The sequence below is a fragment of the Mauremys reevesii genome, linkage group 11 (assembly GCF_016161935.1).
Source record: "Mauremys reevesii isolate NIE-2019 linkage group 11, ASM1616193v1, whole genome shotgun sequence".
In the NCBI taxonomy this organism is placed as follows: Eukaryota; Metazoa; Chordata; order Testudines; family Geoemydidae; genus Mauremys; species Mauremys reevesii.
In genome coordinates, this window is record NC_052633.1 from 44,712,766 (window position 1) to 44,735,253 (window position 22,488).

The window sequence follows — 22,488 nt, forward strand, 5'->3', positions numbered from 1 at the left end:
TAGGTTGACTTTACACTAGTCTAACAAAAAAAGAATTTGGCCCAGACTCATAACTAGCATTTTGCAAAGCAGAAAACATTGGGCTCGTCTTTATTCACTCACAAGGATACCCTTTGACTGATTTAAATTTTGTCTCATCAGTGAGAGCAGAATAAAGTGAGTTTGCTGTATACACTGAGCAAAGAGGTAGTCTGCTATGAACAGTGACTTCTGTATACAAAAGATGGCCACTTCATTATCACTGGAAGCAGGTTTGTCTGTCACATCTATGCATGTTACTCCAGTTTCTGTTACTCTTTACACAGTAGCACTGCAAACAAAAACAGCTTTGAGCAATGTACCATTTCTCATGAAGCAACACAATTAGCTAAAATTTCACTAGCAGAATTAAATTCTTCTCATTTACCTCCAAGCAAGCCCCCCTTAAAAAAAAAAAAAAGGTTGTGCAGATGTAACTGAAGGCAGAATTTGGCCTATTTAATCCACACAATCTTTGTGACTATGCACAATAGGAAAGAACCCAGCCTGGCTTTCTGATTCCAGGTAGAAGTTGTGAGGAGTCAGAAAATTCCCTTTTTTACTTGCAAACTAAACAAAAATGATCCAGATTTACTGAGACGTAAATAAACAAGAAATGCAGATGTGCTACACTTAGGGACTTTCCAGAAGTATGAATACTTTAAATGCATAGTTTCTTGCTGACCTATAAGACTGCATAGGATGTCCCTGGCCCATGATCACAGTGATTTTGCATTTCCTTTATATACACAAATTTCATTAGCGAAAACTAACATTTTCTTTAGATTTGTGTGTATGCATGTGTTGCATCTGACCCTCTAGGATCTGCTAATCAACTATGCCTATTTAATGCATACTGATTTTTTTGAAAAAATTATGCTTAGAAAAAGGAAGCTACGAGAAAAATATTGTCTGTAAATATTTTAGTTTAATAAGGGAAAAGATAACATACAGAAATAAAATCCACTGTGGAATCATAAGTGATCATGACAATAAATTTTACTGCTACTGTTCAAGAGGAGCACATCCTGCACCCTGTAATTGCATGAAAAACACTATGGAGAAGTTGCTTTCCTCACTGTAGAGCTATGTGGGAGTAGTAGATGGAATTGTATTATTCTTACAAAAGCATTTGCTACTTGACTTTTCAATGCCCATTTGGGATGTTTTTGGATCATTAATGAACACAGTGTGGCTATGCTCTTTGTAATGGAAGTTAGATGGACTAAATTAAGACTTCCCCTAGGATGGATTTGCCTCCCGTGTCATTTAAAATGTACTATGATTCCACTTTAATATAGAATTGTAAAGCTGGATTTTTTTAAAAAATATTTGGCAGAGACTCTTTAAACCTAGATGAAATGCATCATTTATAAACCATAGCATCTTCTGTAACATAACAGGTTTTTGTACAACAAATGTATGGCAAGCTATTTGAATGCTTATTTCCTTTAAAAAAAATCTCAAAGATGACTTGGAAAATTGTTCACTGTTTACAAATAAAAGTACGTGTACACAAATGAGTATATTCAGTATCTTTACAACATGAAAACTTATTGGCAATAGGTCTAAACCTGCACAAAAAATGTTTACTTATTTCAGTCTTGAACAGCAGGATATGCAAATATTTAGTTTGCTACAGATCTGAAAATTTACTTCCAATAGTTACTATAATGCAAATACAATTAAGAGGGATCCAAAAAGGTTGAATACATTTCAGTATCAAAAATATTCAGCAAAATCATTCTTAAATTGTTATGTTTAGTAGTATACTTGTGACACTATGGGAACAGGCGTAAGAAGCACAGAATTACATACGACACTGCTCATTGGCAAAATGTATACACGCGGGCACACAACAGAACTACAAGACTAAAAGTGTCTTGTTTGTCATGAGAAAAATATTTCCATAAATTCTTAACCACAGAGCACTCTCAATGCATCACAGTAAGTCTCCACTTCAAGCATGACATGAGCATAACTTCCAATTTAACCCCTGCTAAGGTTTGTTGTTGAAGGATTCAGAACCTAGAATGGCTGTGGATTACGAAATTTGGGATTGAACAAAACCAACAGAAGTTTGAGGAGATGTAGAGTTGATCATAGTTGTGACCCACTCATTACTTCTCTGTTAGAAGCACTGCTGAAATATCCTAGCAAAATAAGGACCTGCTTGAGTAATCCCTTAAATCACACGCTTCTGTTCACTGGGTTATTTTCTTAAGGGAATTTTTTTTTAATCTCAAAATGGAATAGGTTCACCAACTTGAGGGTCTACTGGGAGTCAATTTTTACAGAATAGGTGAGGACTTGAAAGCTTTCAAACTGAAAGGAAAGTGAACTCTATGAAGACTCATACTAGTCCCTTTATTTTTTTTTGTGTGGCTTTCTGCATGTTGATTAGCAGAGCGGGTCTCAACTATTACTCAACAAGCACTGGCCAATTCATAAATAAACCAAATAGAAGAACAATTTGTAACAGTCTGCCTCAGAAAAAAATCTATTGCAATGAGTCTGGAGAGTTTTACCTAACAACTCGTTTTAAGTTGTTTCTGGTGGAATATTGAACTAGTATCACCAAGCAACTAGAATTCCTCAGAGTTTGCCATCTGAAAAAACATACTACCACTTTGATGGTCACATGAAATACCTATATTAGATAAGATTAAAAAACAGGATGTCTGATATTCTGCTCATGTATGCAGTCTAAATACATATAAAAATGAAATAGTCTATGCTTGCAACCGTTACAAGCAAAAAGTTTGTTTAGTCTTCATTAAGCTTGAGTGCATAACAATAGGGTACTTGTCTGGAATTATGCACGTAAATATAAAGAGTATGCTTCTGAAAAATAACTAAAAATGAAAAAAAATTATTGCTCTCAACTGTGCACTAAAATCAAAACATTTATTCAAAGTGGATGTCTTAACAGGCAGAAAGATGGGGGAAGTCTGCTACAGCTTCAATTCACAGCAGGTTCAGTTAATTTCTTCTCAGCAGAAGACTTCACAGGTCGGAGTCTATATCCTTCAGCAGCTTTCCACTCAGATTGCCATAGTACACTGCAAAAACTAGAAGGGGGAAAAAAATAAAATCAAGGTAGCTAACATTCAGCACACCACCACATTGGGAAATGAAAACAATTGGAAGACTACAAATTATCAGGTCATCTAAAGAGCTCAGGAATTGTCTGTCTTGGTTTTGTCCGAATTTTTTTTTTTTCGGGGGGTGGGGTGGGAAATGATGAAGAAGAGAACAATGAATGCCTAGAAGAAACTGTGGGAACACAATGGGACTTGTCTACTGGATGAACAAATGCTTAGAAGTGTTCACAGAATAAGAAAGGAATAAAATGTAGAGAGATTTGTTTTGTTTTTAATTTTCAGCATTAAAGACTTTCAAATTGCTAAATTTGTATAAAAATAACGCATACACTATATAATGTCATGTATGCTTATGACGCTAAGTCAGTGCCATATAGGTAACAGATGACTGTTATAATCTAAGAGTCTGATCCTGTAAACACTTCCTACTGGATAGTAGTCCAATGAAGTCAATGGGCATACTCTCAGTAGTAATTACTACCCACAGCCCATGAATAGACTATGCAAAACATATTAAGCCCTCAGCTCTGTAAAGACTTATGCATGTGCTTATCTTTAAACATGTGAGTAGTCCTACTGAGTTCATCCTGTGCTTAAATATTTGAAGGATTAAGGCCTTGGATTGCAGAGTGGCCATTACAGGGTGGATGCTTTACAGGAGGGATGTTTTTAGTCATTCTTTGGAGGAGAAGGTACAGGAAAGTTAACATGAATGCAACCAAAGAGTTTATTATAAAAAACATTTCTGAGAAGACAAAGCATAATGGAAGATAGGATTTTAAAATCAAATTTAAACATACAGCTCTAGTCAGTCATTTGCAACAAAAACATTTTCATATAGTCCCAACAAATTTGAGTATTTTAATCTAGAGATACTTACATCATCATATACAAAATTCACATATCCCTGTTGCATGTTGTCTCGTCTTCTGAAGAAATCTGAGAAAATAAAAAATAAGTAAATAGGAGCTTTGCAAAACTCCAAAGTAGACACTAAATGTAAGTTTGGTTGGCAGTATTACTTTGTCAAACATTTCTCTTTTTTTCCCCAAGGCAAATTTGTCATTTTTGAACCAGTTTAACATTTCATACTACTTTCCTTCCACATTCTATCTAAACTTACAGTAAAAAAGCAAAATTACTTTCTAGGTATCCTGACTACTGAATAACTATTACTCAAAACACTGAAGACAATTATGTACAAAATAAACTTTTAAAATGTAATCTTAGAATTGTAACAGATTTAAGAACTTGAATAATCTTTACACTGCGATTACAATTTTTAGATGAAAAATTAGAACATACACACACTGCACTACATTTCTATTTCAAAAAAATAGAAAACCCCCATACATACCTGTCAATGCCCGTAATTTCACACAGCAAGCCACATAGTCATCAAAAAAGATTTTGCCATTCTTGCTATAACGTTTTACAATAGCAGTTAGTGTTTGAGGGCTTAATCTGTAACCTAAAAGACCAAAAATAGGAAGTTATAGCCTGTAATGTTGTCTGTTTTGCAACAGTTTGCTGGATAATCTTCGGAAAGTATGACTACTGAAATAATTACTATACATCCTGTATTGCAGTCAATGCTGTTTATAGGGCACAGTGAAGAAGTATTCATATACAGCAGTAAAAAGTTCAAATTTTCCAACATTAGAACAGTTCCATTATACATTGTGTCCCCCTCCTGAAATTCATCTGAAAGAACAAACTTCTGACATTATCAGGAACACTCAAGACATTTAATCTTCCACTTAAAGCAGAGATTAAGTAAATAAACATATTAAACAGAGATACTAGCTCTGTGTAATCAGGTCACCCTTGACTTTTTTGCATGGTCTTGGCAAAAGTAGCCAGAGGCTGGCTTGTGGACATTTCTAACAAGGCCCAGCAAAAGGATGTTTAGCATCTACTGCCTGTTTGCCAGTTCACCTCCCAATTGCTTTATTTGGAACACGCTCTGCACTAGTATTATTAGAGTGGCTGAGCTGCAATCATACCCCCTAATGGTGGAATCAATGTCTACCTAACATGACTCAAGAGAGTAACTGAAGCTACTAACTTCCACCCTCCACCTCTATTCAATAATTAACTTAGCAGTAGCTGCTAACAGTTGCAGCCCAGAGACTTAAGGATAGACTGTGCATGTAATATCCCATGCACAAAGTAACTACTGCTCCAAACACCTGGAGCACTTTGATCCACAAGAGCATTAGCCTCTCCCACTCAGAGGGAAATGGAACAGGCTGGCTATACACCAGTGTTCCAGAAATGAAGTTTAACAAAAGCCTTTTTATGTCAGTGCAGTGTCTGGTACTGGTTCCTGATTTACTGTTGTTGGCTAGCAGCAGCTATGATAAAGATTTGTATAACTTTTTTTTTTTTTTTACAATGGGGTATTCTAGATGAAGAGCAACTTTTAGTCACTAATCTTTAATGACCTGCCACCAAAGGGAAAGCACACAGGCTTGTGTACATCTGCTCTAGAAGATGGTCTAGGTTCATCATAGTTTCTTTGTGTATCTTTATACTCTGCTGAAATGCTGTAACCCCAGGACATATTTTGCCTCATTGGGAAGACATATGCCCATGACTCCTCCATCAACAGAATATACTGGAAGTCTTCCTTTCCCTCCTGTACCCCAAATTGATGTATTAGCCCTGTGTATGCCAATACCAAGAAGTGCTGCATCTAAACACTTGTGAAAATTAACACTGTGTTCAGTACTGAACATGGCATTTATTTTAAGAGGGATTTCCTGTCTCCTCCCAATCTTCAAGGATGTGTGTCCAGTTGACCAATATTTCCATCTGAAGATAGCTATATACAGCTCCCTCTGAAGCTTATCGACAGTATTTCTGGGATAGCCAGAAAGGAAGGAATACTTAGTTGATAGTTTGGAGTTCCAGAAATGAAGCATGGTACCCGTACAACACTGCTGGCAAGCCCTATACTTTGACCCAATAGGTAGCAACACAATCCACTGCAACCTTCCATATTCTACATGCTGCATCCTTATAATTAAAGTAGTAATATATATTGCAATAAATAGAACAAACAGGAGGTTGCAGAAGTTTTTCAAATGCTATCTTACCCATAGCTGCAATGACTTGACCCAATTCATGAAGTTCCACGGTTCCACTTCGGTCTTGATCAATCATCATGAAATTTTGCTTCCAAGCATTAAGAGCTGCCCAGAGTTCTTTGAATTCATTAAATCCCATTTTTCCTGTATAATCTCTCTGATGTAGTTTTGTTAACAAAAATAACTTAATACATTAAAATTAGTAACTTAGTAGGACAAACCAAATTATTAAATTATGTATACTTTCAAGTCACATAAGGCAGTTTGACTTCTAAACACCCTGACAACACTAACACAACATTAAAAATTAATGGAGCCCAAAGATAGTGTTCTAAAACGTATTAGTTTAAAATGTCAGAATTCTAGTTTCTTCTCAGGATTATTAATTGGTTTAAACTGACATTAAGATTACAGTATAGTCTAGATTTTCCCAAGGATACATCCATCAGGGAGATCATAATTCTGCAAGTTTCCAAACTGAATGCTGAAAAACACAGTCAAAGATTGATTCAAAACTAGTTTAATTTTACTGTTGTAATTTCTAGTAACCAGTGACATTTCAGTGACAATAGTCAACACATGAATTAATTTGTTTTTGCAAGAGATTTTGAAAGCTCACCAGGAAAAACAACAAGTAGGAGATGGCTAAAAGGACATGGAGATATTTGCTTCTCCATTACTAGTTATTTAGGCCATGGGTTAGATGTGGATAAAATGCAGGACATTAGATTGCTTTTTAGCATCTACTGAGCCAGGAACTGTTCTTAATGGAGAGTCTTAATTCAGTATCAGTAGGGAGAACAAGGATTAGACAGGCATGGAAATCAAGTTACCATCTCAACTCAGTATCTCAAGGTGAAGGCACATTTGGAAGGCCAGTGTAGGAAAGCTTGTTCTATTACTAGGCTGTGTGTGTCAAATACACAGTAATACCTTAAGAACAGTAAGATTTGATATTAAAATCATAACCTATAAAGCAAAGAGAGTTTATTTTATTTTGATTCCAGGAGTTTTATTAAATCCTTATAACAAAATAAGATACTATTTTGCATTCCGAATAAGAGTTTTGGAATGTGTTGCACTCGAGACCCTCCCTGGTCTCTAACCATATGCCATCTCATTCAAAGAGATTACAAAGCATGGTACATGTCTTGGGAGGGGATGAGCACCCACCAGAGCCCAGACCCTGTGGTTGCAACTGTTTTTATATTCTGTTGTGTAAGAGGGAAAGCGTGAGAGAAAGTCAAAATAAAGTGTACTGGAAACACTGTACAGATGAACTAGCACAAATGCTGATCTTCAGGATTGGCATTAGCAGGGTTATGCCATTTATTTAAGGTGCATAGAAAGGACACGTCAGCACCCACGAAATCTGTGATAAGGAAGGAAATGAAAGAGGTACACATGGGAGAGAGGGAATGCTCCTTGAAGAACAGAAATTCCAAACTATCATCCACAGATTAAAAAAAGAAAGTGTACAGTAGCAACATTCAAAGTCTTACGAGAATAGGTCCCACTGATTCCAGACTGTGTTAAGCATCTCTGTAGTTCCTCTGCATCCACTTCACCATCCTGTAGAACAGAGTGCATAGGTTTGTGGTCATGGACACTTATCAATACAAATTCATGCAAAAATGAAGTGCCAGTGAATAATCTAACTGAAGACAAATGAATTAGTTCATTATAACTATGTAAAGATATTTAATACTTAAAAAATTAAAAATACTACTACAGAATGGTGCCTCATCTGAATCAAGAATCTGCAGCACTAAAGTCAAATAGAATTCCTTGCTTACAGCAATTACATGGAATCCTTCTATTTTAGCAATAGTAATTAAATGAATCCTATTTTAGCAACAAATACCTATTTAAAATGAGCCTTCTGCAGTAGTTAAGTTACAGACATCTTTTGATAATCAGCATAGAATTTTCATATAAAGTTGCAGACAATTCTATCAAATAATTGGTTAAGATGTTTTCTGCACTTATTTCTATTATGATTTTAATGAGAGCTTTCTAGAGTATCAGAGCCTCCATTTTGAAATAAATTATTAAAAAGGTCCTTTTCTTTTGCCCATCACATCTCCCATTATGTGTCAGGGGTCCCCTGTAGTTTTGCTGCTGTTCCTTTGGTTGATGTATACAATAAAACTGACATTTTGACCATTTTGTGGTCAAAGAACCTATGATGCTATTAAGAGCAGGGATGTTATTCCCAGTGCCCTGGCTAAATTTCAATTTGTCTAGTTATATTCTAACTACCTAAATCCTTCTATAGTTCAGTTGGATACACATTCCTCACTTACTGTGCTAAGCTATTGTACAGTGTTGCTGTGCAGTTTTAAACAGCTTGCAGATGTTTCTCTTTTTAGAAGAATACTAACTCTTCAAACTGAAAAGGAAAAAAAAAAAAAAAAAAAAAGAGCTGCCATATTCCACACCGAAGGTGTTGATAGCTGCATTTTAGTAATGGGTCAAGTTATTCCAGAATCAATATAGTCAATCATGCTGCAATGTGCTTTAGAATCCTTCAGGTTGAAATGCAATAAAGAGGGATATGATGCTGTCTGATGACTGACTGTTGAACATACAGGACATGTGACTATACTAGATGTGCTTTTTCTGTCAGCCAAGTATCACTGTGTCTCTGTTCCCTCGTGTTTCTCTGCTCTGTTCCTAGCATCCTGTTCCCTCAGCATCTCCACAGAGCACTTCAAAAGAAGGATATTAAAATAACCCAAAAGCTTGCTCATTTCACTGCCAGTACTGTAGAACGATGCAGATAAGAGCAACATAAAAAGGTGAATCTGAAAGCTAAACATCCCATTTAGACATGTACAGATCAGCCCTCTGAACACCCAAGACCAAAAGGTAACACAAGCTCTCAAAACCTCCACATTTGATCCTATAAAAAGCAGTCTCCAAAAACCAACCTCTCAAGAAGCAAGTGAGTGTAACAGAAAAATCATCTTCCTTAGAAAAAAAACAACAACAACAAAACACATGACAAAAGACTTTAAACAAGATTCTCTAGGCTTCACTGACAGCTTTGTAGAAAGGTCTAATCAGCCGGGCTTCCACTCTGTCTTGGAACTAGAAACTTATGGCAGTAAGCTACGTTTTGTGGCTAGTTAGTAAGTATAAATGGCTGACACAGTGAGCAGATCTTGTATCGGGTGGAATGACATCTCCATGAAAGGACAAGCAGCACTTTCCACCGTACTTAGGCATACACTCTGAGTAACTTTTGGAAGAGCCATGTTACAGTTCTAGGATATTATGATTGGCCAACATAAACAATTAAATAAGGAAATCCAGCATGCAAGTCAAATTATTTTACTGCTACTGTATCTTACACTAAAATGCTAAAATTTGGTTTTATAAAACAAATAAAATTAAACATGAGCTGTAAAATAGGAAGAACCAATTTTTGGTGAGCTTGTCCCATGAATAGATAGAAGTTAAATCTGAGAGAAAATATTGTAAGACCCATTTTTCTTGTCCCTTGCCCTGCCATTCTTTATACTGCCTTAAGGGTAAAGCCATGAGGATAGCACATTCAGAGAAACTCCCCAGAAACAAAGCAAAATTAGCCCATCCTGGTAAGATTCATCTTGTTCCTGCTTATATCATTGGATTTCATGCAGGAGCAGAGGTGACATTGTCATCTTGAAGGGAGTAGGAAAAGAAAGAGGTTCTATTTGCAGCTCTCCATGGAGGACTGAATTTCACCCATCACTGTGTTACAGCAGGGGCTAGTAACACTGTGTAGACTACACACAAACATGCTCTTGATCAACCCACATCTGCCTGACTGAGGATCAACACTGGCAGGCTCTAAAGTAAAAGTGATCAGCTCTATTAAGCTGCAAGAATCTCCACAGTATGGAGCCTTTATCTTCAAATGGGAAAAAGGATATTTTTCAATGGGTAAGCTCACACAAAAAAAGAAGGGTGAAGAAAAAGAAGGGAACTGAATAGCTTAAGTTTTAGTGAGGTGAATATTATATTTCTGAATCTCATTTACTAGTCATATCAATAGTACAATGAAAGTCAGAAATACAATTTTCCACTTTTGCCCTCCCCCCCAAAAAGCAATTCAATCCCCATTTTTCTGAATTTCTACCTGCTCAGTTCTTTGAGAGTCAAGGCCAGCGCTTCCATCACCCCACTGGTCTTGCTACATGGTAGATGACAGATTGTGGTTATGTGCCTCGTACTTCAGGAGTGAATGTGTATTCCCCCTACAAAAAACTAAGTTTACTATAGTATTATACTTGAGAATTTTAAAAAAATTAAATAAAAGGAAAAACCCCTCTAAAAGTCAGCAAGTGCTCAGTTAAGATTCCAAAAGGAGCTCACAAAAACTAACTCAGCCCCTTACCCACATGTCTTACAATAAGGGCTTTTGTTACATAGTTACACAAATACACATGCATGCAAGGAAGAGAGACCAATATATGTTTCAAGGTTTGTCATATCACAAAGCATAGTGCACTTAGAACAGAGATATGGAAAAAAGTGGACAACAGAGGACCTCTTTGTTAACTGTAATCTACTTTTACTTACAGATGTAAATTTCCTGAAGATAAATATGGAATAGAATTGATTTTGACAGCAAAGACAATGCAGGTTTGCACACTGAAGCTACAAAGTTTTCTCACTATTCCTTGGTAGACAACAGTGAATGAACCAAGCTATTTCTGAGTTATTTCTGAACAAACAATAGGAACATGCTAAATCTGTTGAGTTCCATAGCTCAAAACCAGCTCATCCAATAGTCATGAAACTGGAGACCTCACTTTAGGCTGATACTAACCAGGAGACACTTCAGCTGAAACACATTTGAGAAAATTAGAATGTGAAAACAGGGAATGGAATGGCTCCTGCAAACTTAGCTAGGAGTTATTCAGGATTTCATAATAAAGCCTGCTATCAGGAGGCAAGCAGGTGGCTTGCACATAGCTCAACCAGGTTCCAACACTCATCCCTCAACCTCTCTATTTTGGAGTTTGTCCACGCTGTTTAGGGACTATGTGAAACTGCGTCTTTGACCAAGTGTGATCTTCGTCTCTTCTGAGGCATGCATGATGCAAGCTTGACTTTTGTGCCTATACCCAAAGTCTTGATTTAATCTAGCTTTGAATTCACTCTAACATGTTGGAGGACACTAATCCTACCAATGAGCTTGGCTGACAAAACAAGAAATGATCTTTAGCAAAAATTATTTATGGAGACAGATTCCTGAAAGATAGAAAGAAATATTTTACACTAAAAGTTTGAAATAATTTGAGCTTTGGACAAAGATTTCCTTTGCCTAGTTCAATTTCATATGAGTATCAGGATAAAGGGAAACCCACAATTTTGGGAATGGCAGAGAGTTAATTCTGAGTTTTTCTCAGCTGCCAGTCCAATTAACTGCATAACTAAACTGGCAACTGAAAAAAAAACAACACAACATCCACTCTAAAATTAAGCAATGACCTTTTCTCCCCCACTCTTTAGGTTTTGTGCATCTATTTTGTGTAGAAGGTACTTATCTTACAATGATACTGTGTAAGAGCCTAAATAGAAGAGGGGAATATTAAGTCCCTCTCTTTTTATTTCTCCACTTTTAGGGGAGAAGACAAGAGCACACAGTAATATCCAATTTTTATTTTTTTTTAAACCTTTTCTTTTCTTCCCTTCACCACCACCACCACAATTACTCACTGAGGAGTCAGATGTAGGTGCTTCTCCTACTCTGTTTATGCCTCATCACATTCTCCCCCACATTTTTGGGCTTCTGCCTTGACTCATGTCTCAGCTGTATGTTTCATGCCTCTGGAACAGTGTGAAACTGATAGAATCCTAACTCATGTTACTGCCACTCCTGCTGAAGACAAGCTATGGCTTGAATCCTGCTCTCATGGAAGTAAATGGCAAAACTATCATCTCTCTATAAAGGCTATTTATAAAGTCACAAGCTATGCATTTAGGCCCCAATCCTGCACCTGGATCTGTGTAAGTATGGATCCCTATGCCTGAGCAAAACTGCTAATAATTCCAGGAGAACAAAATGGAACAGGCCTTTCTGAGCAATACCCAGAGTGGTTTAAAAGGAAAAAAAAATTTTTTTTTAAATTCAGATTTTTTTTTAAAAGTATTTAAAATTATGACAACTTACGTTAATAACTATAAGTTATTTATCATTTCAATTAATTAATATTATGAAGTTTTAAAAACAGTCAAACTAACCACTGATCTGATGAAAGTCACTAGCTTAACACCTGCAACCAGATTTAACATTTGAACAAACTCAGCTTTTGACACCAGTTGTCTCATATTTTCTTCATTTTAGCTTATTCAACAGTTCAGTTCAATGACTAGTTCATTCAAAGTTAAGAAACCAATTAGGAGTTGAAAAAGCAATCAAGCTTATTTTCCTCTTCCAATATATGAATAAAACTAGGTGTGAGGACGAGTTCTACTACAGTAGAACCTCAGAGTTACGAGCACCTCAGGAATGGAGGTTGTTCATAACTCTGAAATGTTCATAACTCTGAAAAAAAATATTATGGTTGTTCAAGTTTACAACTGAATGCTAACTTAATACAGCTTTAAAACTTTACCATGCAGAAGAAAAAAGGTTGTTTTTCCTTTCCTCCCCTGTAGTTCACATTTAACACAGTACTGTACTGTATTTGGTTTTTGGCCTCTGCTACTGCCTGACTGCATACTTCCAGTTCCTCACTGCAAATCAACATGTTTTAATGGCTACCAACCAATGAGAATAAAAAATTTCTTTAGGAAGATAACCATAAAAAGCACAATTGCAAAAGAAGATTACCATTTATGTAAATCAAGGTCTCCTGCTTGCTGATTTAAATCAATCCGCCCTGGTTATACCAGATCATATCAGTCCTAGTACTAATCCAATGACCAGACAGAGAGTGAGTTTTAGTTTACTGTTCCTAGCGGCACCAATTTATGTTGCATGCCCCAACCAGTCAAACAGTTCAGACAGGTTTGCAATTCAGAGGTAAACATGTGGGTACTTCTGGCCTGTAATCACTGAGACTGAATATTTTTTGCAAAGGAAGTCATGAGTGTCCTAGTTAAGGCAATTTAATTATGAAGTCTTAATATGCCTTTGCTAATACCTTTTGGATACGTTTTATCCTCTTCGAAAATGTCATGTCTTAAGCATGTTTGAGAAGGAAGAGAACCAACAGTGATCAAGTATTGCTCAGGGATCACATACAGCTACACAGCAGTTTTAATATAATTTGGACCTTTTACTCAGGAATGCATTAAAAATGTCTGTGTTGCTCTAAGCGCTGCAGCTATTTTACAGTGTATCCATCTGCTCCTGCTTCCACAGGTTAGTAGGGACAAAGGCAGGATACGACTCATCACAAAAACAGAAAAAGTGGTGTTCTGCACCAAAAAAGAAATAAAGGATAAAAGATGATTAGGCAAGCAGAGTCAAGGCAGCACAATGCATCTTAAAGCAGAAGTCAATAGACAGTTTGAGGTTCACAGCCTCAATCTGTAATGACTGTGTGACTTATGCCAGAAGGAAAAGGAAAAAAAAAGCAGCTCCTGTAATCTAGAAGAGAAGATTACTCACCTGGAACTGGAGATCTTCAAATACATTGCCTCTGCAGATCCACGTTCTTAGGAATGTGCATGTTGGCAGCACAAATCCCAAACCATCTAGAGAACAGTAACCTGTGGGGCCATGCACATGCCCTCTGTGAATCCTTGTCAGCCCCCTCTTCTCCCCCCCACAATTTTCCCCCAGATCACACTGCAGAAACTTCCTGGTTCTTATTCCTTACATCACTTGATCACATGTTGTGTTGTTGCTGCCATTCCCATTACAGAAACATAATGCAGACTGGGACATGGTATCTATTTTCACCCCCACCCAATACAATAGCTATGTATACATTATTCTGAGTGTTTAATACCCTTATTTTATACTATATAGCTCTTCAAAGCCATTCAATAGCATGCTGGCACAATAAGCTAGTTAAAAGAACTGGACTAGGTTTGTCTACCCTCCATCACTATCTTACTAAAACATACTATGCAATCCTGTATCAATAAGAGATACTGTTTGGACAGTAATATGTGACTGAGGAACTTAAATATCAGATTTAGGACCTCAGGTTAAAAGAAACTTTAATACAATTAAGGCAGCATCCATTTAAAAGACCCACGTCCCTTGGGATTCTACTTTTAGATGCCATGTCCTTGCACTGTCTCCCTTTCTGCTTTGTTATGTATGCAAGCATCAAAATTAGTTTAATGAGAATCCTGGTCTGGTCTCAGACACCACTTGAACAGGATTTTAGTGTTTCCCTTTACTACCTGCATACAAAACTATGGCACAATACTATAAAAGTGCCCTGGAGAGAGCGAGAGAGAGATTGAGGGAGACCATCATCTTCACTTCAGGAGGCAGTGAAAACATGAATATAGAATACTTATCAAAATTTAGGTAGCCCTATCTTTATTAATAGAGTAATAAGGCCACCAAGTCTGCAAAGGTTTAACAGGCTCTTATTATTATTATTATTTTGGGGGATGAGGGACACAGTAATTGGTTCTTCTTTTAGGTAATCACTGGTATTTTTGAAGGTGTCTATATTTCAAGCATGTAAAACTAAAGTTTGTTCTTCAGGTTAAGAAAGTATTACTGAAGGATGAAAGCTTGTTTACAGCTCACCACTGACATTAGGCTTTATACCACTAGTCACAAACACTGTTCAATTAACTGAGGAGAGGGGACATCAAACTCAAATGCCAGTTTTAGTTGCCATTATTGTTAAACACAATCCAATTTTACCTGGTGAGACAATTCTTGAGATCTTTAATAATATTGTACTGAGCAAGCTAAGTGTTCTTCTTTCACAGAAAAAGCAGACTTTGCTAGGTCAACTCACAAGGCTTACTTAATTACATTGCATATACTACTGTACCTGTCCAGCGATAGCAGCGAAGTAAGTCCACATAGGATCAGCAGCAGCAGAATAAGTACCAGAATATGCAGAATATCCAGAGTATCCTCCATGAGGCATATTTGGTACTGCTCCTGGTATTGGCTGTCCCACTGTCATTTGCATTCCTGGCATCTGACCACTGTAACCTCCATACTTTTGTGAAAAAGAAAAATATTTCAGTGTCTTCACCAGCTCAATCTATAGTAACAGACTTCCACTTACAAACAGAGTCAGCTTATTCATGATGCACTTTTATTTAAATGCCCATTACACAGCCTAATTCAAATAACTATACCACTTCAAATTCATCAGTCATATATCCAAACACTGGCACATTATCCCACCCCCATTTTTTTTTTAAGAAGTTACATGTATGCTGTGATCACACAACACTTTCTAATTCAGAGTTTTCAGAATAGTTCTAAAACTAATATTTTACTACATGATTGCAAAAGGATAAATTGCACTACCAAAGAAATGTTATATGAGAAATTAAATTATTTTCTGAAGAGAAATGGCAGTTGTTAGTGGTTCTCTTTTAAATGGAGGTATAAAACAGAGAATATGGTCACTTTTTTGCAGAATTTAGTAACTAATTCCAGTTTGGATAAATTCTAACTAACCATCTAATCCTACCTACAGTTTCCATTAAATATTATATTCTTCATTCCCTGTGCTGAACTGTTTAGTTATTTAAATCAGTCATACTGACCGTTTCAGCAGTCTTGACAGGTTGAGCAGAGAAACTGTACTGTGATGTTGAAATAGGTGGAGCTTCAACTACTAAAATAATGCTTAGAAGTGACTTTTATTTGTATATAGCAGAGGACCTCATCCTCCAATAAGCACTTATTTTTATCAGTACCGTAAGGACAACCTTCAAAATTTGAGGTTTGTTTTTTTTCCCCTGACTCTGACTTATTAAAGAGTGGGAGGAAAAATATAATGAACATGCAAATTGCCTTTTGCTCATCAATGGAAACTGAAAGGATTTTCCAAAATAATTCAGCACCAGATCACACATAAATGCCAGTGCCAAGGCAACTAGTGGGTGAGAGAAAGGAGACAGAACTGGAAGCTGAACCACAGCCCCACCGAGAAGGGAATGAAACCAACTCTGCACATTGATGCTTCAACAGAAAGCTCTAGCATAAAAATAGAAGACTCTGCAGAGGCAGCTGTCAATATTGGATACTTATTTAAAAGGCAGCTTAGAATGGCCCCAAAGAATGCATCCTCTGTATAGTATTTCAAAATTAGTATCAGATCCAAAGAAAGCAGTGAGGGTACCCTACCCTTCAGAATCCCAAGTAGCTCTCATAGCTATAGTACTACCTGTGTTCCAGTATTAAAAATGAGTACTTTTCAATGTAGCTTTAAGGAAGCAGAAATGGTCTGAGGGGGACAAATGCTCCAGTGGAAGATGAGACCCATTTAGCTACTCTTGACTAAGTAAACCTGAAAGAAGACAGCTGAGCACCTAAGTACACCTGAGCCAATCTGTGCAGCTGAGACTTGTTTTACGGTTAGAGAATTACTGAAGGACAATCTCAGAGGAGCAACCTGGAAGTCTCCACAGACAGCCTGTCTTCAAAGTTGGTAAATATCTGGGCTATGAATCCTGACTGATCAAACTTTGTATTTGCTTAATTTGATTGGCTGAGAACATTTTAGCAGGTCAAGGCACTCTGTTTATTTTCCTTCTGTTGTGCCACAGTTATAAATACAAGAATAGTGTCTCTTACCTAGAACAAGAAATTGTATTATTGAGGACTGGATGCTAGTTAGCTACAAGTGACCTGTGCTATGAAGTGAGAGATGCCTTACAGTGGTGCCTGCAGCTGTACACATTACGCATAGTGCACACCGCTGCAGTGGCAAGGAGGCGCAGGTATAGCTGCTCCACTGCCTACTTAGGTTTAGTCCTGCTGATCCTCTGTTGTAACACAGGGATGGCAAGGCCAAAATTAAGTGATTGGTGCTGTGACTCCCATGCATCATGTCACAGTGCCACTCATTCATTCTTGGTCCTACTCACTCATCATACCAGAGGAGTTGTGGAACCAAGCCTGAGTGCACAGCTCCTGCACCAGAGCTACGGGCAGGAGCCTGCCTGCCTTGCCCCACTTCCAGCTGCTCCTGTCCCATCTCAGGAACGGGGAATGGCACTGCACCAGGCTGGGAAGTGGGGGTGGAGCATGGTGTGGTCTCAGCAGGGGGAATGGCGTCACAGGTTTATAGCACACACCACGGGAAAAACTACTGAGCACGTTACAAACTCACAGAAGTGGCTCCATATTTGTACAGGGCCATTTTGTAACTGGGTGTGCCTCCTGTTGCAACATCACCACTCTCCGGTGGTGGTTTGTGAGGACAGTTCAAGCTCCATGATTATCCCGGCCCAAGCCCAACTAGGATCGCCAGAGAGGCGCTCCGTGCCAGAGCAGTCCGTGGCGATGGCCACGAGAAACGGAAGTCCCAGCTGCTTCCCACGATAATTTGGACTGCACGTAAAGAGCAGTGACGCAAAGGTTAGAGGCGCCGCAATCCCAGTTCTCCTTCTCCGACAGCTACTCCCTGAAGCTGGCTCCGCTTGTTTTGAAGGAGCCAAGCGGTCTGTGTTTCGCACCAGGGCCCCCGGCCAGCCCTCGAGCACTGACTTCATTCGATTGCTCGCTCCCGCGTGCTCCACGCCGCGAGTGGGTGCGGTGCGAGCTGCCGCGCTGGCAAGCGGCCTGCCTGGCTTCCCGTGCCACTGCAGGAGGCCCAGGGCCGCACCTGCCCGGGCCTACCCGCCGCGGCTGCTCACTACCGGGAACTGCACGAACGGGTGGCGAGAGCCCCCTGGGCGCCCCCCATGTCCCTCCCACGCAGGCGGCCCCCAGGCCCGCTGGGAGCCTGCCACGCCCGGCCGCCGGGGCGGGGCCTGCCCGTGACGGCTCGAGCGATCGCTCGCTCCCTCCCACGCCTGCTGCGCCCGCCCAACCGCACGGCAGCCCCGAGGAGCTGCTGGCCCCGGTGGGCCCAGCCCAGGCTCGGGCCTTTGTCCCGTGCGGAAGCGCAGGGCCCCAGGCGGCAGGGCCTCACCCGGCCCGCCCCCCGCGGAGCCCACACGGGGCGACGTCGGGGCTTTGTTCAGGCCGCGGGGGCCGAGCCGGGCCCCTGGCGGCAGCCACTCACCGCTCCGAACCCCGGGTAGGCCATGGCGGAGACACGGGCCGAGCCGCTGCCGTCACAGTTCACAGCCCGGGAACCTGCCGCCGCTGCTGCGCCGCCGACTCACCCCGCCCGATCGCGGAAGCTCGGAGGAGCCCGGGCCTCCGCGTCCTGCCATTGGCTGGCGGGCTCCCCGCCCCCTCTGCCGTCAGGCCTCGTGAGGGCGGGGCCCAGCTCCCTTCCCCCCAGTTTGTGCAGGGCCGGCGGCAGGGAGCGAGCGACGGGAGACGTGTGGGGGAGGGGCGCGCGGGCTGACTGACTTGGGGGGAAGGTCTCTCGCCGCGGTTGTGCTGCAGACAGTAACTGGGTGACCCCGGAGCCGGGCACGATGCCGCTCTGGCCGCTGCGGAGCCACTGCGCTAATGTCCGAACCGGCTGCGCTGGGGGATTTGTGAGGTGGGTCGCAGCAGCAGCAGGGGCTTTTTGATTGGTACATTTGAAGAAGGGCGGGTGATCTGTTGCCCTCTCGTGCGGAGATGCGCTTTGGAGCACTGGGGCCTAAAACCCTCAATTTCAAAATCAAAGGTTGGGCTGGAAATGTTTTCCCTCCTGTTATTTCAAATATGATCGTTACTGAAGCCATGAGAGAAAACAAAATATTATTCTTTTGAATTTGTTTAATTTTTGCATGTGACAGCACTTTGTACTTAGTCAGAGGCCCCTGCTGTTTATGTTGGCTTTTCTACCAGTAATGGGGAAGAAGACAAATATTTTTTTAAAACATGGAAATGTGTTTTTACAACCATACAAACTGACTGGGGGATTCAGGGACTTAGTTAGCAACTGAGACTATTTAACTCTTTTTTTAAACTGACTTGATTTCAGGTGTTCCTTTAATGTTTGTAAACACTTTGAACCCTTCCAAGTATACCTATATTTTACACATCAAATACTCTTGGACTAATTCTCCACGCTCTACACATTGCATAGTCACTATCTGTGCAAAATAGGCATAAGGCTTGGCCTACATACACAAGTTGTTCCTATGTAATTCCTTACTCCTGTGCACTTCCCAGCCTATGCAAAAGGACACACTTAATTGTGCAAATCCCCACCACAACTGGTCCCCGCTGTGGATTTCCCTATACCCAACTGGGGCCCTGCCCTATTGACCTGGAGCAATCTGGGATGGCAGGCTTTCTTATTTCCATTGCCATCACTTCTCAGCTCTGAAAGCAGGTCTTACTCTAGTGTTATGGCAAGGTAGGTCGGGCAAGCTTGGCACACCACTCAGGAATGTGGCCTTTCAGGTCCTGACATTCAGCAGCCACTGCTGATTGTCCCAAGTCTCTATAATGATTCAGCTCTTCTTGTACTGACTGCAACTGCTCTGAAAATAGATCAAACACAAATTCCTAAACAGCTTCAAAACATGGAGTTCTCCTCAGGTGACTCCTTCTACCTCCAAATTCATTTAGTCAGCACTTCTGGATCAGTCAGTGAGAATTCTGTCCAGTATAACAGGATCTGCTTTCTTGTCACAATAATGAACTGATGCATTCCTCTATGCTTAGGGTTGTGAGCTGTTTGGAAAGGGAATGGGGACCAGCTGAGTTCTGGGATATCATGGAAGAAATAATAGGTGATTGACCTCTATTCCCACAATTCACTCAGATGCCAGCAGATATCCTACAATGTACCATGAAAAAGAGATCCATTGTGCCCTTACCAAGCAAGAGTGCCTTTAGGCTAAAGGTTTGTAAACTGCTTTGAGATGTTCTAATTAAAGGAGCTATAGAATTGCAAACATCTCTTTGCTGTGAGCCAGATTCTTCCATCTTTCCTCAAATAGCCTCATTGGGGAAAAGATACTACTTAACATAAGGGTGGCAGAATCTGGCCTTTTCTTACAGTAGCTGCACTTACACTTCATTCTGGATGTTTGATTTACATTTAGTTGCTTTCGATGTACTGTGTGTATGTGCCAGTGACCATCTACACTTACTAAAAGAATAGCATCACTCTCCTATAAACCTTTGAGAATGTATTTGATGACATTTGTGGGCATAATGATTGAGCAGTCTTGCATAATGAAAGTAGTCAGATAATTTGGTCTTTGCTTTTTATTTTTTTTTCTTCTTTAATATTCTTGATTATTTTTTTTTCTTGGGGATTATGCACGTGAATCAATAGATGGAATTGCACAATAGAGAAAAAAGTTTGCAGGGAGGGAAATTAAACAATTTATACATTTACAAGTTTCTCAAGAGAAACATGTCATGAAGAAAACTGAAAATATGTGGGAAAGGAAGAATGAAGAGCTTTAGAATCTCATGAGGAAAAGGGAAAATTGACAAAAAGGAAATGGCCAAAGTGAAATGAAAGCAAAATACTGTGAATAAGGGAAAGAGAAACAGAAAATGGATCATGATCAAAGAAAAGACACAAAGCACCAGATGTGTGTACTTTTTTGAAGATTTTTGCTGTAGTGCAAATTTTTTTAGACCAGCAGAAGGTCAAGTCATTAGCACAGTTTTCCTGCCTGTGTAGGATGCATAGATTGGAACAGAGATCCTGAGAGGCTAAATGGAGGGGAGACTGGGAGTGTCATAGAGTTTAAGGCCCAAAGAGACCACCAGATCACTAACCTCTGATCTATCACAGGTCAGCCGCACCACCCAGTACTAAACCCAACAACTGAAATTAGATGAAAATATTACAGCCCACAGGAGACTAGACTTATGTGCCACAGGCAGAGAATAGGAATGACTGAGATGTACCAGTGCCTAATCCCCTCAGGATGTCAGGAAAATGAGTGAGCGACTAATTTTAGGCAAGTGAAACCTACCGACACTGCAGTGGAAGGAAAAAAATCCAAGGTCACTGCCAATCTGACCTGGGGGGAAATTCCTTCCTGATCCCACATAACAGCAATCAGTTAGCAAAAAACAGCCAGCCAAGCATCTGAGGGTATGTCTACACTACGGGATTATTCCGATTTTACATAAACCGGTTTTGTAAAACAGATGTATAAAGTCGAGTGCACGCGGCCACACTAAGCACATTAATTCGGAGGTGTGCGTCCATGTACCGAGGCTAGCGTCGATTTCCAGAGCGCTGCACTGTGGGTAGCTCTCCCATAGGTATCCCATAGTTCCTGCAGTCTCCCCCGCCCATTGGAATTCTGGGTTGAGATCCCAATGCAAAAACAGCGTTGCAGGTGATTCTGGGTAAATGTTGTCACTCAATCCTTCCTCCATGAAAGCAACGGCAGACAATCATTTCACGCCCTTTTTCCCTGGATTGCCCTGGCAGACACCATAGCATGGCAACCAAGGAGCCCGTTTTGCCTTGTCACTGTCACCGTATGTGTACTGGATGCTGCTGACAGACATGGTACTGCAGTGCTACGCAGCAGCATTTATTTGCCTTTGCAAGGTAGCAGAGACGGTTACCATCCCTATTGCACCGTCTGCCATTGTAAATTGGCGATGAGATGACGGTTAACAGTCATTTTGTACCGTCTGCTGCTGTCATGGGGGCTCCTGGCTGGCCTCGCTGACGTCGGCCGGGGGCGCATGGACAAAAATGGGAATGACTCCCCGGGTCATTCCCTTCTTTATGTTTTGTCTAAAAATAGAGTCAGTCCAGCCTAGAATATGGGGCAAGTGTACTAGAGAACCAGAGAGCACAGCCGCTCCATGTCAGAGCCCCAGAGATCCCGCAGAAATGATGAGCTGCATGCCATTCTAGGGGGTGCCCCTGCAACAACCCCACCCGTTGCTTCCCTCCTCCCCAAACCCTCCTGGGCTACCGTGGCAGTGTCCCCCACATTTGTGTGCTGAAGTAATAAAGAATGCAGAATAAGAAACACTGACTTTTTAGTGAGATAAAATGAGGGGGAGGAAGCCTCCAGCTGCTATGATAGTCCAGGCAGGACATTAAAGGGTGTGGGGGGAGAGGAGCGCAGCCTCCCGCTGCTATGATAGTCCAGGCAGTACAGAATCTTTTCTTTAGACATGAAATGGGGGGCTGATAGAGCTCAGCCTCCAGTTGCTATCATGAGGACGGTTACCAGCTGTTCTGTACCATCTGCCAGGAATGACTGGTAGTCATTCCCATTTTTAC

General features: G+C 40.3%; 2 protein-coding genes across 4 annotated transcripts in view; one reads left to right on the top strand and one right to left on the bottom strand.

Moving 5' to 3' along the window:
• Nucleotides 1-926: 926 nt before the first annotated feature.
• Nucleotides 927-18,541, bottom strand: GCA (grancalcin). Of its 2 annotated transcripts, none has more exons than XM_039495371.1 (8): nucleotides 18,385-18,541; nucleotides 15,184-15,357; nucleotides 7,717-7,786; nucleotides 6,655-6,698; nucleotides 6,224-6,371; nucleotides 4,480-4,593; nucleotides 4,003-4,061; nucleotides 927-3,089 (listed from the first exon to the last, which is right to left on the bottom strand). In XM_039495371.1, the coding sequence occupies exons 1-8, from the start codon at nucleotides 18,406-18,408 to the stop codon at nucleotides 3,063-3,065; spliced, it is 660 nt and encodes a 219-aa protein (XP_039351305.1). In that variant the 5' UTR covers nucleotides 18,409-18,541; the 3' UTR covers nucleotides 927-3,062. The 2 variants fall into 2 exon arrangements, with proteins under 2 accessions (XP_039351305.1, XP_039351304.1); XM_039495370.1 differs by lacking the exon at nucleotides 18,385-18,541 and adding an exon at nucleotides 17,488-17,610.
• IFIH1 (interferon induced with helicase C domain 1) overlaps nucleotides 17,663-22,488 on the top strand; it is a 54,527-nt gene continuing 49,701 nt past the window's right edge. The window contains exon 1 of one of the 2 annotated variants that reach the window (XM_039495364.1): nucleotides 17,663-17,735. The gene's annotated coding sequence lies outside the window, so the exon portion shown is untranslated. Of the gene's footprint in view, nucleotides 17,736-18,686; nucleotides 18,817-22,488 lie in introns of those variants that run through there. The other variant, XM_039495363.1, reaches the window with a different exon arrangement.

Bases quoted from the DNA above. Each gene is read 5' to 3' on its own strand.
- GCA (XM_039495370.1), bottom strand. From the start codon at position 17,517: ATGGCCCTGTACAAATATGGAGCCACTTCT. The intron at 6,699-7,716 runs GTAAGACTTTGA...TGTGTTTTTCAG, and splicing joins AATCAGTGGGACCTATTCTC to CATTCAGTTTGGAAACTTGC. The intron at 6,372-6,654 runs GTATCCTTGGGA...AAACTACATCAG, and splicing joins TTATGATCTCCCTGATGGAT to AGAGATTATACAGGAAAAAT.